Here is an 18,078-nt window from a genome sequence, read left to right as displayed (position 1 = left end):
GGCGGATGGAAGAGCGAGCTGCGCGCGCCCAGGTCGTTCCCGCGCAAAGACTTCGTGCCACGAGCGCATTTTCGCGCACCCGGACGCGGGAACCGGGACGATTCCTGATGAGGTTCAAGAGCCGATTAGAGCTAAGTTCCACACAAACGCATATTTATTTTCACAGTTATATTTCCCTTTGTCTATTCGGGTCTTCGGGTCTTCTTTATCGTGCATTCTTTGTTACCGGCATTTTCTTTAATAAAGCCGGTATTTTTGTACATTTTAACCCTGTGTCGGCTTGGAATTAATTTATCCAGGTGCGAAGAAGTCAGGTGGAAGCCATCCAGGTGAGTTCATCATCCTCTTTTCCCTCACGTGTCAAGAATACCGTCATTTTTTGGATTGAACGTCTTGGAGTAAAGCTTGTTTGGTCATCCGTGTCGCCCTGCGGTGTTCACTACAGGGTAGTCACATGACAATATTGGCTGCATGAGCAGTTTATAATGCAGACGTTGTTGTTTTTTTATTCCTTTTGCTTTCTTCATTCACAAATCAACACGTTACATCAGGCGTTTGTGTGAACACCTCCTCAAGGCCTTGTCATAAAGTATTCTTCAAAAGTGTCAAGTCTACCCTCTTAAACTAAAAACATGGTTCATGCTCCACAACACGGTCAATACGGTGTAGTTACCTGTGCACCTCAAAATGAACACTAATCGGCTCTCGGCGTGGCGGTCGTTTGATGACCTTTTTCGTTTCTCGCCTGCAAGAAAAAGCATTTTCCCCAACTTGAGGATAAAAGTATCAAGTACTCGAACATGCACCTCACTTCCTGCTCTCTCAACTCTTTATTCACAACCCACACTACACTCCATCTCATTATCAATTGTCTGGTCACATCTGATCCGGTTCTCTCATACCACCTTCCAAAATCTACCTCTCTTCCCATCCTCCACTTCAAAATGATGTTACTTACCTGGACAATTTTTCAAGAGCCAGCAGGTAGTCAGGGACAGGTGCTCCGGCTCTGTGCATGGTTTCCGCCAGACTGTGGATGAGCAAACACAAACACAGACCGTAAACCTCAAGGTAATTGAACGGCAAATGGAATTTTGCCAACGATCGAAATGTCATGTTCACTTCTCCATCCGGCGAATAACACCATTCCATTTGGTGAGGTTTCAAGCGAGCCCATGGTATTTAGCCGTTTTATCTATATCCCTATTTGTGAACGTCTGTTTGTTCGGTTTTGTGGTTGACAGCCTAAGTAAGTGACAGAGAGGGAAGAGGGGTCCATGGGGGGTAACTTTTCACGACAAAAAACATGGGCGCATCAGATTTAGACTAGGGGCGTGGCTTTCTCCGACTATAAAAAGCCCACTACAAATAAACAGAATATCAAAACCAAATAGCGTGGCTGACTATTTTCGGGGCAACGCCGGGTAATTCTGCCAGTTCCTAACTAAAACAACTAATCAGAAAAGTTAAAATGCATATTTGCTGCTGGGAACGGCTGTGCCACTGATGCAGTGCTCCCTCCCCTACCCCCCAGTATGCTGGAACAGGAATTTGGACTTGGCTATGGTGCCGGCGATAGGTTTCTTCCTCTTCAGGAAGGACATCGTGGGATTCTTGACATCCACCAACTAATGTCGTCAAACGGGTCCTGCAGCTATCCATTGAAAGGATGGCACACACCAATGCCTCTCCTTACCAGTGAAACACCAAGACGACAGTTTATAGCTGAGTCGTGATTCAAACCCAGGATAGACAGCTCAGAGGTGAGTGTGCAAACCTTTTGGCCATCCTTCCAGCCCCTCCCACTTATTTTCCAAAAGTACTTTTATCCAGAGCCAGTGCACACGCTTCAATGTCTGTCAGGATGCCAAATTTCAGCTTTTCCGACACCAGGAAGGTACCGAATATTAATATCAGTCAGTCAGTTAGTTAGTTAGTTATTGGTTAGAAAGTGCTTTATATATTAGATAATTGAGTTTTACATAATATCAAGAGCCATTATATACAAGATCAACAATATCGTATTAGCACTTGGCTATGGACTTGGGGGGAGGGGGGGGGAAAAAAAAAAAAAGGAAGAGTGCAAGGAATACATCGCACCATCTTTTCTTTACCTGATATTCTTTACCTCATGGTATATATTATGGATTTCCCCTAATATGTAGGGGGAAGGGCAAATAAATTATTGCAAGAACATGCACAAACGTATAAATGAAACAATAACCTGCGAAGCAAGGGCCGGTCATCTTCTGTGAAAAAGGTCACGGCTTTTCCAGAATTACCTGCTCTTCCAGTTCGGCCTGTAAACAAAAACGAAGCAAGTGAAATCCAATGGCAACTAGAAAGCATCTGAAAATGCAACGCCCGTATGCATACACTTTGTATTCAGACTTCTTCCGTATGCTAAACATGACGGAAACAGCTAAAAACTAAATAAATAACGATGTTAGGCGACCTTGACCTTTTGATCTAAAAAAGCCAATCAGAGTATAGCTTTTGATTGCTGAACCAATTCAGTGACCCAATATGCAAATTCTGAAAATTTCAGGTCAATTGGATGAAAACTGAAGATTACGTGTGACGCTGCTGACCTTTGACCTTTTGACAAAATTATTAATTTGCCTTCTCCATTTTCTCATAATAAAACTTTGTTTTAAATTTGATAACAAAACTCAAATGGTAAAATGTTACGACCCAGACAGACAGACGTCGCTGTGTGGGAAACGGGCTAGTTACAAGAATGACGTATCCATTCAAAACACTAGGATTCAAAACACTAGTCCTTATCAAAAGTGGCAATGCAATATTTCAATGGAAAACTATTGACGCACCAACTCGGTGCACGTAGGCTGCAGAAGTCGTAGGGAGATCATAATTTATGACGAGTCGGGTGGCTGGGAGGTCCAAACCTCGTGCGGCAAGGTCCGTGCAGATGAGAAGCCAGATGTTGCCCGAGCGGAAAGACAAAAGCGAATCGCGTCGCTGAAGAAAATAGAGAACGGCAGAGTGACCGAGGGATCAAATAACAAAGGGGTAACAATGAGTGTTGAGCAGGAAGTAACGTCTGAAGCAGAGATCCAAATGAACTTATTCTCCATTTCCCTCGGAAGTCCCAACCCAAGTGGAAAAAAGCTACAGACTTCCACATATTAATATTTTGCATGGCGTGCAAAACAGAATGGCCGTGGTACCACGGTAAGAAACACCTGTGTGTGTGTTTGCTGCCCATGTAACTGTCCAACTCGAAGTCCATCAAATTCCAGTTCATGGGCTAGCTGCTTGGCCCTTTCCACCGACTGGACAAAAATCAGGATGGGTGGAGTCATATTCTGAAAAAACAAGATGAAAATAATGGATTAAGAGCTTTCTGTACCGGCTCCAAGCATCCACACCAATAAGGAAGTGTGAAAACATCAGTCAACGGGCCCACGCGGCTGACCTGTGTCAGTAACTGGCGCATTGCAACTCTCTTCCCATCCTCTCCCCCGACGAAGAGAAGTTCTTGGTGAACACGAAGCGAAGGAGTGTTCCTGGGGAGAGCGAGACGAGGGGAAAAGGTGCAAATGAAAAGTGAGCTGCAGGAAATAAAGGAATCATTTATCGCCAGGATGAAGGAGATGATAGGCACTTGTGTGGGAGTGTAGGAGGGTGATGGCTTGGAGAATTACTTTGTCCCCACCATGATGCGAATGGGGTTGGTGAGGTTTTCCTTCACCCAGTTGTCAACCTTGGCAGTTAACGTCGCGCTGAACAGGGCCTTCTGAGGTTGTACACCCGATTCTGTACAAGCGGCCATGACCATGCTCAGCTGCTCCGCAAAACTCGCGCGCTGCCTTTCATTTCGCCGTTCTTTCCCACATTCGTTATGTTTGCTGTTGCTCCGCGCACTCTGCATCTCATCTTCATCTCTCGGCAAACCATCTCCACTCGGTTCATCTTTATTCTCTGCCACCAAGTTCGTCGCGTTTTCGGCAAAACTTTTTCTGCCTTCTTCCTTCTGTCCTACTCCTCCTGCAGCTGCTCGCTTCCCGTTGGTGTCGACTTGGTCGCCTTCACCATCTCGCCGGAGTTTTCCAGACTCTTCTTCTTCATTGTCCCCCTTTGCAGTATTGCCAACTACATTATCATCACCCTCAAACAGCTTGTCAGCTTCATCCAAAACCAACCACTGAACCCTGATTGAGGGGAAAACATTGGGGGGGGGGGGGGGGGGGGAAGAAGGAAGATAATAATTGCAGAGTATAATCATAGGAAATAAGATATTAGTGTAATCCGTGAATGTTTCATTCTTAGACGGATAAATAAATAAATATTTTAAATGCAAAGCACTCGTTTTTTTGTCGAATCAAAATGATATTGCAGACAAAGGAAACAAGGAAGGTTGGATCAATGGCAGGATGTTACGGATACCTGGACAAATTGACGGCTGGAGGTTTTCTCTGCAACAGATTAACAAGGAGCTGTGGTGTAGACACCAAGATATCTGTTAAAGGAACGTGCGATATTCGATAAATACGTCGTTTGGCAGGAGGAGAGGGCAAAAACGAAACATGTTCCAATGAAGGTGATATCCAAATCAAACGAGGAACTAGAGAGTTCATCGATAACTTTACCCCACAGTCTAGAGGAAAAAAAAATGACGTGGGAAGGGTGTTTTAAACTCTTGCTTATTGTGTTTCCAAGTACAATCTCTATTTCCTATACAACATACACAACATGCATTTTAAAGGCCATTTTCCCTGCTAGAGCGGGGGTTAGCCTTGCGGTCCCCATGACAATCTTCTCCATTTTTCCCTATTTTCTGCATCTCTCCTTGTTAACCCCCTTGCCCGCATTTCTTCTTCCACCATCTTTAGCCAAGTCTTTCTCGGTCTTCCCCGTCTTCTACTTCCTTCTACATTCATTTCCATCACTCTTCTCAACCAGGCACTTTCATCCTTCCTCAACACATGACCAAACCATCTCAACCTGTTCCTCTTCACAGCATCAATCACAGGCTCTATTCCCATCATCTTTCGCAATTCATCATTTGTCTTCCTCTCTCTCAACGATACTCCGCACATCCACCGAACCATTCGCATTTCCACCCTTTCCAACCTTCGTTGCTGCTCTACGTTCATTACCCATGTCTCGCTCCCATAAATCATAACACTTCTCACACGTGCAGCATACACCTTTCCCTTCAGCTTCAACGACACTCCCCTCATCATCAGCACACCACTCAATTCCCGAAACTTCTTCCATGCACATCTCACTCAAGCAACCGTTGCCGAGTCTGATCCACCTTCTCCATTCAGCATGTGTCCGAGGTAGCAAAATGTTTTCACACCTTCCAGCTTCACGCCGTCTCCAAGATCCAACTCAACATTTCCTCCATCTGCAGCTCCCTCTGTGCACACCTTACATTTGAATGTAGCTGCCACACTGGTTAATGACCCTCTCAGACCACTACATTTTTGATGAACCCACTCAGCGCACATTGTACACTGAATGGAGTTCACTCCGACACCCTTCCTACACACAGCACAGGGCCACTTCCCAGTTCTTTCCACCTCACCACATGCTTTACCACTTGCCATCACCTTCGTCTTTCCGATATTCACCTTCAGACCTTTTGTCTCCATACATTCCTTCCACGTGTTCATCTTTTCTTTCAGTCCATCCATACTTTCCGCAATCAACACCAGATCATCTGCATACAACTCCCACGGTAAACCCTCCTTTACGTTCTGAGCCAGCACCTCCATCACAGCTACAAATAGTAGTGGACTTAGTACCGACCCCTGATGCACTCCCACCTTCACCTCAAACTCACCACTGTTCCCGTCCTTCGTCCTTACAGCTGTGCGCGCTCTTTTGTACATTGCCATCACTACTCTGATCAACCATTCCTCCACTCCTCCACTCCTAACTTCCTCAATGCCCATGTCAATACTTTGCGTGGAACCCGATCGAATGCTTTCTCCAGATCAACAAACCCAAGAAACAACTTCTTCCTCTTCTCCATGTACTTCTCCTGCAACTGCATCACAATGAAAAGCGCGTCTGTCGTTCCTCTTCCTGGCATGAATCCAAACTGCATTTCGTCGATCTTCACTTTCTTCCTTATCCTCCTCTCCAACACCCTTTCCAATACCTTCATTCCATGCTCCAATAACTTTATCGCTCGGTATGAGCCACACTCCAGAGGGTCACCTTTCCCCTTGTATAGAGGGACGAGGGTACTCAGTTCCCAATCCACTGGAATGCGGCCTTCTTTCACCACCAGATTACAGATCTCTATCATTCTCTTCACACCCCAACTTCCTGCTGCCTTCAACATATCTCCCACAACTCCCGTCGGCCCTCCCGCTTTTCTACCCTTCATTGCTTTTATCGCTTCCTCAACTTCCTTCTCAGTTATCTTCTCTGCCGGTCCTAAAACTGGGTTACTCTCTATGTTGCCATCCCATTCATTCTCTGTATTCAGCAGCATTTCCATATATCTTTTCCATCTTCCTTTAATTCCATCTGGGTCGACAACGATTTGTCCCACTTCATCCTTCAAGCAACTCACCCCCATCACATCACACCTCTCTTTCGCTATCTGCTTTGCAATCCTGAATACTGCTTTCTGACCCTCTTCCGAATCCGAATCCTATGAGCCACCATATTGTCTGAGAGAGCTAGCGGCAAATTTGATTGGTCGAGATGACGCAAAATGCCATAATATTTCGTCCAAGTACTGCTAAACAAAAGGTTTTTGAAAGTTCTAAAAAGGCAACTTGTGTTCTATTGTGTTCAAATATATAATTAAATTGAAATAAAAGAAAGATTTTAAAGACTAGAATTTTTTGGGGGAACTTTATCACTGTTGACGCAGCGTCTTTTACACAACCTTATTCAACACGTTAAATTAGTTATTTGTGCCCGTTGTTTATGTCCTTTAGGATGTCCTTAAAAACAGTAAGTTCTCTTTTTGAAATGGTTTTCAATTCTGTTTGACTGCCAGAAAAATTAAATTGCACCCGTTTCCGAAGGAAGCGATTCAGTTTGGCATTTTAAATATGAAATAGTCAAAGCCTAGAAATAAACGAACCCCTTTAGAAGCCATTAGAATTACCCTTTATAACCCATTAGAATTACCCTTTAGAACCCATTAGAACTCATTAGAATTACCCTTTACAACCCATTAGAATTACCCTTTACAACCCATTAGAATTACCCTTTAGAACCCATTGGAATTACCCTTTAGAACCCACTATAATTATCCTTTAGAGCCCATTAGAATTACCCTTTACAGCCCATTAGAATTACCCTTTCGAACCCACTAGAATTACTCTTTCGAACCCACTAGAATTACCGTTTAGAACCCATTAGAATTACCCTTTAGAACCCATTATAATCTCCCATTAGAATTACCCTTTAGAACCCATTATAATTACCCTTTATAACCCATTAGAATTACCCTGTAGAACCCACTAGAATTACCCTTTAGACCCCATTAGAATTAACCTTTAGAACCCACTAGAATTACACACGGTGGGTTAGAAAGGTTCTTCTTCATTTTTGACGGACAGATGGAAGCAAATATTGAAGTGTCTTCACCGTTTAAAAATACCTTGCTCCTCTTTGTACATGCGTGATCAGGACGATCGAGATTCCTAACAATTTTCCAAATTCAGAGCCAGAGTACGGCTAAACTGTAGGTTTGTTTTCCGATTCATGTTCAAAATATACATTCAATTGAAATTAGGTAGTTCCTTGGTCATAAACCGACGCTTGCAGACAGAAAGGCAGACAAAGTGAACCCATTGCTTGAGCCCATTTTCACTTCACGTGCATGGTAGATGGCTGTCTGTCTCAGGAAGAGATATATGTGCTAGATAGGTGGAACTTTGGTGGGCTGTCATGTCGTTCATAACGTTTATAGACCATCACGTAAATAGCCAAATATTTAACAGTAATGGAGTCGAGACAAAACGGTACATACCACAGCGGCCCTTTTCAGGAGGACATTGTGCAGAGTGGAGGAGATAGACAGACAGGCGCAATCCCTCTGCAATGTTCTCGATCATAATCCGAGTCTAAGAGTAGAAGAACAAAATGACACGGAAAGAACGAAGGAAAAAAGGGGTCATGGGCAGCATGGAGCACGGGTATCATAAAAGGATGGGAGGTGGGAGTTGGGGGAGCGGTGGGCAGCAATCCACAATACTTGGCAGTATGTTGGCATGAAAGAAGAGAAGAAAGCAAAATCCGTACTTGGGAAGCCAATTCTCGAGTCGGAGAGAGCAAAACAGCTCGTAATCTTTTGTACTTTTTCTTGTCTTTAGCAAGATGGTGCACGATGGGCAAGCAAAAGGCCAAGGTTTTACCAGTGCCTGTAGGAGCAGCGACCAAAACTTCAAGACCCTGAGAGAAAGGATAATTAAATAAATAAAGAATGAGAGGAAATACAAAGAAAGATGAAAAAGATTGAAACGGTTCAGCGAATCCAGAGCATAATAATCGCTGAAAAACAAAAACGTATTATATTTCCTGTTTTAATAAAAGCGTATACAGTGCATGCAACAGCATCCGCGGCTCGATTCACACCTTCAGCATGGCGGGCAGGCTCTGCGCCTGCACAGGTGAGGGCCTTTTGAATCCAAGAGAAGCCACATTTTTTAGCAACTGCTCCGAGAGGTTAAAGGTCTCACCAAGCGTTTCGAATGTCAACACAGGGTCGGGAACATCGCAACCTTTCACTCGGACATGAAGGGCCCGACGGGTCATCGCGACCTGAAGGCCAAAAAATACATAAATATATAAATAATAAAATATAAAATATACAACAACAAACAACAACAGGCATTTTAAGGCCATTTTTCCCTGCAAGAGCGGGGGTTAGCCTTGCGGTCCCCATGACAATGTTCTCCATTTTGCCCTATTTTCTTTCTCCATTTCTCCCATTTGCCCTAATAAAATATAAAATATATACATAAATAATTGAGTGTTTGTTTTAAAGTAAAGCATCAAACTATTAAATTATAAATGCTTATATCAATGACCTACGTTAGTTGCTTCGAACAACGCGCACACACAAGCACGCAAACAAGAAAGGAACGTATTACTGTCTGCTTCCTCGTTGCTTCAGCTTTGGCAGCTTTAACTTCTGCAGTCAAGATTTTCTTTTTCTTTTTCAACCTCCTCTCCATGAACCCACGTCCTCTGTCTGTCATCATCACAATTCCCATTTCCTCCTCCTCCTCCTCCTCCTCCACTTCTTCTTCATCATCATCGGTGTTTCCCACTGCAGGCTCTCCACTCTTTCCTTCGAGTGCACGTTTTCCGACAATCCTGTTGGCCACTTTTTCTTCGGGGCAACATAAGCAATACAAGGAAGGAGTAAACAAAGTCACTGCAAATAAATTGCATGTTACAAATACAACTTGATTAAACTTAGCCATCTATAAAAATAAGAGAATGGGGATGAATTTAGAAAACTAATTTATGAAAAGGAAGGGAAGATGAGAGAAAGGTAGGTGGAAAGGTGAGAGTAAAAGGGCAGGGGAAGGAAGGAATCTATGGGGGGATGGGAGGGATAAGGGGCGGTAGATAGGAAACGGGCAACAGGGAACATTTTTATGTACGTAATATGTAGATATCGCAGTCTCAGACAACAGCGGCCAATTAACAGTGTGGTCATGCAATCCAATGCCTCAAGACCGTCTTACTTGCTGGAAACTACAACCTTAATCAGTGGCCAGGTGACCGGTTTCAGTAAACTAACCAGCGGCATCATTTTCTCTCCACCATGGATCGTCCCACGTTGGATCAGAACTGCACGTGGACTTGAATACCTAAAAAAAAAATACGAAGAAAATGGATGAGCGCACCTGTGCAATAAACCAAAATATTGGACTATTGACAGAAATGACGTCACGCATTGTGCCACTGTTAGAGGGTGCAAGGCAACAAAACATTTGATTGGAAGGGGAGAGATCTCTAATGCAGCAATAATTTTTCATTAGTCTTGCTTCCATCCATTTGCCTTTTTCGTTATTCTTGTTAATTTAATGTGGTAATCTGTCAGGGACTGACAAAATGCAGTTTGGATTTATGCCAGGAAGAGGAACGACAGACGCACTTTTTATTGTGAGGCAGTTGCAGGAGAAGTACATGGAGAAGAGGAAGAAGTTGTTTTTTGGGTTTGTTGATCTGGAGAAAGCATTCGATAGGGTTCCACGTGAAGTTGTGACATGGGCATTGAGGAAGTTAGGAGTGGAGGAATGGTTGATCAGAGTAGTGATGGCAATGTACAAAAGAGCACGCACAGCTGTAAGGACGAAGGACGGGAACAGTGGTGAGCTTGAGGTGAAGGTGGGAGTGCATCGGGGTCGGTACTAAGTCCACAACTATTGGTAGCTGTGTTGGAGGTGCTGGCTCGGAACGTAAAGGAGGGTTTACCGTGGGAGTTGTTGTATGCAGATGATCTGGTGTTGATTGCAGAAAGTATGGATGGACTGAAGGAGAAGGTGAACAAGTGGAAGGAATGTATGGAGACAAAAGGTCTGAAGGAGAATATCGGAAAGACGATGGCGATTGCAAGTGGTAAAGCATGTGGTGAGGTAGAAAGAACTGGGAAGTGGCCGTGTGCTGTGTGCAGGAAGGGTGTCGGAATGAACTCCATTCAATGTACAATGTGCGCTGAGTGGGTTCATCAAAAATGTAGTGGCCTGAGAGGGTCATTAACCAGTGTGGCAGCTACATTCAAGTGTAAGGTGTGCACAGACGGAGCTGCATATGGAGGAAATGTTGAGTTGGATCTTGGAGACAGCGTGAAGCAGGAAGGTGTGAAAGCATTTTGCTACCTCGGAGACATGCTGAATGGAGAAGGTGGATCAGACTCGGCAACGGTTGCTGGAGTGAGATGTGCATGGAAGAAGTTTCAGGAACTGAGTGGCGTGCTGACGAGGAGGGGAGTGTTGTTGAAGCTGAAGGGAAAGGTGTATGCTGCATGTGTGAGAAGTCTTATGATTTATGGAAGCGAGACATGGGTAATGAACGTCGAGCACCAACGAAGGCTGGAAAGGGTGGAAATGTGAATAGTTCGGTGGATGTGCGGAGTATCGTTGAGAGAGAGGAAGACAAATGATGAATTGCGAAAGATGATGGGAATATTGCCTGTGATTGATGCTGTGAAGAGAAACGGGTTGAGATGGTTTGGTCATGTGTTGAGGAAGGATGAAAGTGACTGGTTGAGAAGAGTGATGGAAATTAATGTAGAAGGAAGTAGAGGACGGGGAAGACCGAGAAAGACTTGGCTAAAGATGGTGGAAGAAGAAATGCGGGCAAGGGGGTTAACAAGGGGAGATGCAGAAAATAGGGCAAAATGGAGAAGATCGTCATGGGGACCGCAAGGCTAACCCCCGCTCTCGCAGGGAAAATGGCCTTAAAATGCCTGTTGTTGTTGTCAGGGAGAACGTTTTAGCACTCAAATGGGGATCTGTCATGTTGCAGGTTATTGTGTTTTGTTTTATGGAAGTATATATGGGTTTATGGAAGTTAACTTCAGATATTTTCTTTTTTAAATTCATGCTGTATTTAAATATATAAAACATATATTTATAATCAAGTGATTTAGTCATGAAATTAAGTATGTGGGCCTCTAAAATAGATATGTATGATTTCCACGTTTCCACAGAGGCTGAAAGTCACATTTAGTAATTTACAAGACCACCGGAAAAAGATAAAGGATGTAGTCATATTTGGAGCACTTTATAGTGACCATGGCGGCGTAAGTGGTGGCAGTCAACGCCGACTCGCAAAATATTTACTTCCCCATAGTTGTGAAAAATAAAACATCATCCATTATAGTCACACGAATCTTGATAACGTACGTAACTTACAATAACTAAGCGAATTGTTAACACGGAAAACACTTCACAAGACAATGAATCACATTCCCTCTCAATATTCGATTTCTATAATTTATTTTGTGTCAACTGAATGCACAATCACCTTGACAAAAAAAAAAATTCGTGTCAGTAGGTGTATGAGCAAGCGGTGTATGATATTAAGTGTATATTAAGCAAGCGGTGTATGAGCGGTGTATGAGCGAACGTTGTTGAATCGTTTGTTCATTACACACAAAAAAAACAAAAAATGATAGTAACCAATTCTGTATAATACTAACGCATATCGGATTATTGCCGATCGCACATTACTGGTATGTCCCATAAACATGCGCAACAGAAAACTGCGACACGTGGGTTGGACCATTCCATTGACCATACAAAACCGAACTTCCAGCGCTCCCGTCTCACCTTAAACCTTCTTGCATCTTCCTCGAAGCGTCGAACATCGAATTTAGCACCTCGGCCAAGAGCCCTGAATAAGGCATTCCTCTCCATGCTGACTGCGAGATGACGAGACCCCAAAACCGGGTCCGGCTCAACGCTGAACTTCCATTTCCCAAAAGCTTTAACTAAACCGATTTCTATAGATCAGTAGCTTTCGAGTTGTATTTTTAAAACCGTTCTCCAACAGCTAATGCTAAACGGAAAATAATCTTTTTGAACTCCCAACGACAACACATCAACAAAAAGGAAACTGAGGAAAAAGGATGTATACCAGCCGAGCAAGCAAAAACCACAACGATACACCGCAAAACATGTTTACATAATTATGCATTTGACTAAAAATTGAATATCTTTTTAATTAGTGGACTTTAATAAATAAATTGCGGGATTGCTTATTCATCGTTACATTAATGTAACGCTCAGAGCAAAGGATCAAATCAAAATACAATCGCAATGCAGTAACTCATAATGAAGGAGCTGGGCTCCAACGCGAGTTGAAAGAATTGACGCGACCAAAGACGGAATTCGTCCGAGTTGCTTTATTGAAACAAAACAGCTCAGGTATTCTGACAAGCCCGTTTATCGGGCAGCAATATATATACACATTTATGTCGGGAAGTTTGCCCGGCAAAAGCTATACCGGGCATGCCCGGGTGTCAAGGGCGAGCCTTGGAAAGGCGAGTCTGGACCTGCCCGGGCGTGTTTGGCTGCGGCCTGGCAAGTCGAGGCTGGGCGTGCCCGGGCGCTCTGGACGAGCACTGGAAAGGCGATAGCGGGCATGCCCGGACGCTCTGGGCGAGCCCTGGAAAGGCGATAGCGGGCATGCCCGGACGCTCTGGGCGAGCCCTGGAAAGGCGATAGCGGGCATGCCCGGACGCTCTGGGCGAGCCCTGGAAAGGCGAGAGCGGGCATGCCCTGGAAAGGCGAGAGCGGGCATGCCCGGGAAAGACGAGACCGGGCGTGCCCGGGAGGTTCGGGCGTGCCCGGGAACAGTGAGTCCGGGCATGCCCGGGAGAGGCGCGTCTGGCCGTGTTCTGGCCGGTGCAAGGCGATTGTGTGCATCCAGCGGTAACCGCTACACACGCCCCTCCAGAATCGACCTGCACCGGCAGGGTCAATTTAAGGGGGGTCCGGATGACCCGGCCGAAGCGACCCCTGGAGGGTCGTGGGGAGGGGTCCGACGTGGTGATGGGTGGTCGAGCGGGGGGAACTGTGGACGGGGGGCGGCCTCGCCGCGGAGGAAGGGCCAACCGTGGTGGTCGGTCGACGTCCATGTGCGCCGGTTTGAGGCGGTCCACAGAAATCCGGTCCGGCCGGTCGACGATGAAAGACTTGTCGCCCCGTCGCAGGATCCGGAAGGGCCCGTCGTACGGCGGCCGGAGTGGCCCCCGGTGCGCGTCATGACGCACAAAGACGTACTCCGCTGTGCGAAGCGCCGGGGGGACGTAGGACTGGGGGCCACCGTGGCGGGACGTCGGCACGGGGGCAAATCGTCGGGCGGCCTCCTGGAGGTCCGAGCGCTGGCGAGCGGCGGACCAGGGACTGGTAGCGTCGGGCACGAATTCGCCCGGGACGCGGAGCGGCTGGCCGTAGACGAGCTCGGCGGCGGACGCCTGGAGGTCTTCCTTGGGGGCCGTGCGAAGGCCCAAAAGGACCCACGGCAGCCGGTCGGCCCAACCGTCGTCCTGAAGGCCGGCCATGAGTGCGGCCTTCATGGAGCGGTGAAACCGCTCGCACAACCCATTGGCTTGGGGTTGGTAGGCCGTGGTGCGGTGCAGCGTGACCCCCAACGAACGGGCGACCGCGCCCCAAAGCTCAGACGTGAACTGTGGGCCGCGGTCGGACGAGATGTCCGCTGGTGCGCCAAAGCGCGCGACCCAGGTGGCGATGAACGCCTGCGCCACGTCGGCGGTGGTGGTGGAGGTGAGGGGCACGGCCTCCGGCCACCTGGTGGTCCTGTCCACCATGGTGAGCAGGTGGGTGAACCCCCGCGAGGGGGGCAGGGGACCCACCAGGTCCACGTGGACGTGGTCGAAACGCCGTTCAGGCACGGCGAAAGGTGCCAGCGGGGCCTGGGTGTGGCGGTGAACCTTGGCTCGCTGGCAGGCCGTGCAGGCGTTGGCCCAGTTGCGGATGTTTCGTCGAAGGCCGTGCCAGACGAAACGCGCCGACACCAGCTTCTGAGAAGCTTTCCGGCCCGGGTGAGAAAGGCCGTGGATGGAGGCGAAGATGCGGCGCTGCCAGGAAACGGGCACGATGGGGCGAGGCTGGCCTGGGAGACGTCGCAGAGCAGGACGGTGCCCGCGAAGGGGATGTCGGCCAGGCGGAGGCCCGTGTCTGCCGCGCGGAGTGCCTGCACCGAGGCGTCGGTGGTCTGGTCGGCCGCCATGAGCGCGAAGTCCACGCTGAGGTGGACCGCGTTCGCGCTGGCCCGCGAAAGGCAGTCGGCCACGGCGTTGTCTTTGCCGGCGACGTGCTGGATGTCCGTGGTGAACTCCGACACGGCGGAGAGGTGGCGCTGCTGGCGGGCCGACCACGGCTCCGTGACCTTAGCCATTGCGTAGACCAACGGCTTGTGGTCGACGAAAGCCGTGAACGGGCGGCCAGCCAGGAGGTGTCGGAAATGGCGAACGGCCAGGAATAGCCCGAGCAGCTCGCGGTCGAACGTGCTGTAGTTTAACTCGTTCGGCCGGAGTTGCCGGCTGAAAAAAGCGAGTGGCTGCCAAACCCCGTCCACCCATTGCTCATGGACGGCGCCCACCGCGTAGTTGGAGGCGTCCGTAGTGAGGGCGATGGGCGCGTTGAGCACCGGGTGAGCCAGCAGCGTTGCGTCGGTGAGGGCCCGTTTGGCGCTGGCGAAGGCCGCGTCCATGGCCGCGGACCAAACAATGTCATGTTTGGCCGGCTTGCCCCGGAGGGCCTCGTAAAGGGGCCGCATGAGTTGAGCAGCGCGGGGCACGAATCGGTGATAAAAATTCACCATGCCGAGGAACTCTTGGAGGGCCTTGATGGAACGGGGACGCGGGAACGTGGTGATGGCCTCGACCTTGGTCGGCAGCGGCACGGCCCCGGTCTTGGTGATGCGGTGGCCCAAAAAGTCAACGGTCGTCGCGCCGAAGTGGCATTTGACCGGGTTGACAATTAAGCCGTGCTCGCTGAGGCGACCGAACAGTGTTCGGAGGTGGAGGAGGTGCTCGGCGCGAGACGTGCTGGCGACGAGGATGTCGTCCCGATAGACGAAAAGAAACGGCAGGTCGCGCAGCACGCCGTCCATCAAGCGCTGGAACGCCTGGGCCGCGTTCTTGAGGCCAAACGGCATCCGCAAAAATTCGAACAGGCCGAACGGCATGATGACGGCCGTCTTCGGGACGTCGGCCGCCCGGACAGGTACCTGGTGGTAGCCCCGTATCAGGTCAATTTTCGAAAAGATGACCCGTCTCGCCAAACGGGTGGAAAGTCCTGAATATGCGGGATCGGGTACCTGTCGGGGGTGGTAGCGTCATTGAGATGGCGGTAGTCGCCACACGGGCGCCATCCACCCCCCGGCTTTTGCACGATGTGCAGTGGCAAGGCCCACGCGCTATCGGAGCGCCGCACGATGCCGAGGTGCTCCAACGCGTCGAATTCGGCCTTCGCCACGGCGAGCTTGGCTGGGTCGAGGCGGCGGGCCCTGGCATAGACCGGCGGGCCCGTAGTGGGTATGTGGTGCTCGATCCCGTGCCGCACCGCGACGGCCGAAAACGTCGGCCGCGTGAGGGCCGGGAATTCCACGAGCAGGCGAGCGAACTCGTTCGTTGCCGGGAGGGCGCACGCCAGTTAGGTCAGCGCGGAGCTGCTCATTGTGCACGCCAGGGAGCTGAAGGTCTCGGCGTGGACAAGGCGACGTCGTTTGACGTCGACCAGCAGCCCGTGCGCGCAGAGGAAGTCGGCGCCCAGCAAAGCCACGGGGACGCTGGCAGTAACAAAAGTCCATTGAAAGCGCTGGCTGCCGAAGCAGAGGGTGACGACGCATGGGCCGAAAGTGCGTATGGCCGAGCCATTAGCAGCGACCAAAGAGGGGCCGCAAACTGCGTCCAGCCTGTCCTGCTCGGAGGCGGGTATGACGCTCAGTTGGGCGCCGGTGTCGCACAGGAAACGCCGCCCAGACGCTTTGTCCCGAATAAACAGCAAGTTGCCCGAGTGGCCGGCGCTCATGGCTGGGAATGAATGCCGGCCCGGCCGTTTCCCGACCTGCCGAAAGTGCACGGGGGCCGGCACGTCCGAGCCTTGTGTCCGAACCTGGCGTGGTAATAACACCATGCCCGGTCAGGTGGAGGCCCCGGCCGTCGTGTCGGAAGCGGGCGGTGCGGCGTGGCGGCCGCCAGTTGCACCGGCAGTTCGGCCTCCAACCGCGCAGGGTGCTCGGGCATCGTGGGCGTCGCCTCGGACGGCGGCGGGCTCCAGGTAACCGCGCCGATGTGCTGGCCCGCCGAGGAGATCTTATCGGCTTCCCTGGCGAGGGCGCGGGAATCCGTGATCAACGTGCCAGCCAGGGCGAGGCGTACCTGGTGAGGCAGCTGGCGAAGGAACAGCTCGCGGAACAGAAAATCCGGAGAGTGCTCACCGAGCAACGAGAGCATATAGTCCATGCGCTCGGACGGGCGCGTGTCGCCGAGCTCGGGCAGGTCAAGCAGGCGCCGTGCGCGTGCTGCCGGTGAGAGGGCGAAAGCGTCGAGGAGGAGTGTCTTCAGCGCGTCGTATTTGTCAGCAGCCGGCGGGTGCTGGAGGAGGCTCAAGGCGCGGGCCGCGGTGGCGGAACCGAGCGCCGCCACAACATGGTGGAAGCGGGTGTCGTCCGCGGTGATGCCTCGCAGGGCGAACTGAGAGTCCGCCTGAGCGAACCAAACAGCCGCGTGAGCCTCCCAGAAGGTAGGCAGTTTAAGCGTCACTGCCGTATCCATGTCGGTAGGTCACCAATGAAGGAGCTGGGCTCCAACGCGAGTTGAAAGAATTGACGCGACCAAAGATGGAAATTCGTCCGAGTAGATTTAATAAATGTATCACACTCGGGTACTCTGAAAAGCCCGTTTATCGGGCAGCAATATATATACACATTTATGTCGGGAAGTTTGCCCGGCAAAAGCTATACCGGGCATGCCCGGGTATCAAGGGCGAGCCTTGGAAAGGCGAGTCTGGACCTGCCCGGGCGTGTTTGGCTGCGGCCTGGCAAGTCGAGGCTGGGCGTGCCCGGGCGCTCTGGACGAGCACTGGAAAGGCGATAGCGGGCATGCCCGGACGCTCTGGGCGAGCCCTGGAAAGGCGATAGCGGGCATGCCCGGACGCTCTGGGCGAGCCCTGGAAAGGCGATAGCGGGCATGCCCGGACGCTCTGGGCGAGCCCTGGAAAGGCGAGAGCGGGCATGCCCGGGAAAGACGAGACCGGGCGTGCCCGGGAGGTTCGGGCGTGCCCGGGAACAGTGAGTCCGGGCATGCCCGGGAGAGGCGCGTCTGGCCGTGTTCTGGCCGGTGCAAGGCGATTGTGTGCATCCAGCGGTAACCGCTACAATAACATAATTAATCTTACAATATAATATAAGAAGAGGCAGAGATGGGTTCATTGTATTGGGTGTGACATGCCAGGCCCAAAAAAGTAAGACAAACATCATGTTCTCAGTTTGGACAAAGTATAACGGAGAAAAATGGTGTGTGTGTGTGTGTGTGTGTGTGTGTGTGTGTGTCTGTGTGTGTGTGTGTGTGTGTGTCTTTAGTATGTA

At 49.7% G+C, this 18,078-nt stretch overlaps 1 protein-coding gene across 1 annotated transcript in view; it reads right to left on the bottom strand.

Moving 5' to 3' along the window:
- Window positions 1-12,484, bottom strand: part of DDX52 (DExD-box helicase 52) — a 38,979-nt gene extending 26,495 nt beyond the window's left edge. The window contains exons 1-14 of the mRNA XM_068104433.2: window positions 12,291-12,484; window positions 9,755-9,824; window positions 9,096-9,337; window positions 8,578-8,763; window positions 8,245-8,394; window positions 7,973-8,066; window positions 4,411-4,483; window positions 3,669-4,175; window positions 3,440-3,530; window positions 3,207-3,329; window positions 2,832-2,982; window positions 2,225-2,300; window positions 959-1,030; window positions 674-745 (exon numbers count right to left, since the gene is read on the bottom strand). Coding sequence (XP_067960534.2) covers window positions 674-745; window positions 959-1,030; window positions 2,225-2,300; window positions 2,832-2,982; window positions 3,207-3,329; window positions 3,440-3,530; window positions 3,669-4,175; window positions 4,411-4,483; window positions 7,973-8,066; window positions 8,245-8,394; window positions 8,578-8,763; window positions 9,096-9,337; window positions 9,755-9,824; window positions 12,291-12,377 — 1,994 coding nt within the window. The 5' untranslated portion in view covers window positions 12,378-12,484. The remainder of the gene's footprint in view (window positions 1-673; window positions 746-958; window positions 1,031-2,224; window positions 2,301-2,831; window positions 2,983-3,206; window positions 3,330-3,439; window positions 3,531-3,668; window positions 4,176-4,410; window positions 4,484-7,972; window positions 8,067-8,244; window positions 8,395-8,577; window positions 8,764-9,095; window positions 9,338-9,754; window positions 9,825-12,290) is intronic.
- Between the last annotated feature and the right edge of the window lie 5,594 nt (window positions 12,485-18,078).

The sequence above is a fragment of the Myxine glutinosa genome, chromosome 3 (assembly GCF_964187855.1).
Source record: "Myxine glutinosa chromosome 3, kmMyxGlut1.1, whole genome shotgun sequence".
NCBI lineage: Eukaryota > Metazoa > Chordata > Myxini > Myxiniformes > Myxinidae > Myxine > Myxine glutinosa.
Note: the sequence above shows the minus strand (reverse complement) of the source record. Positions and strands in the feature narration are given on the sequence as shown.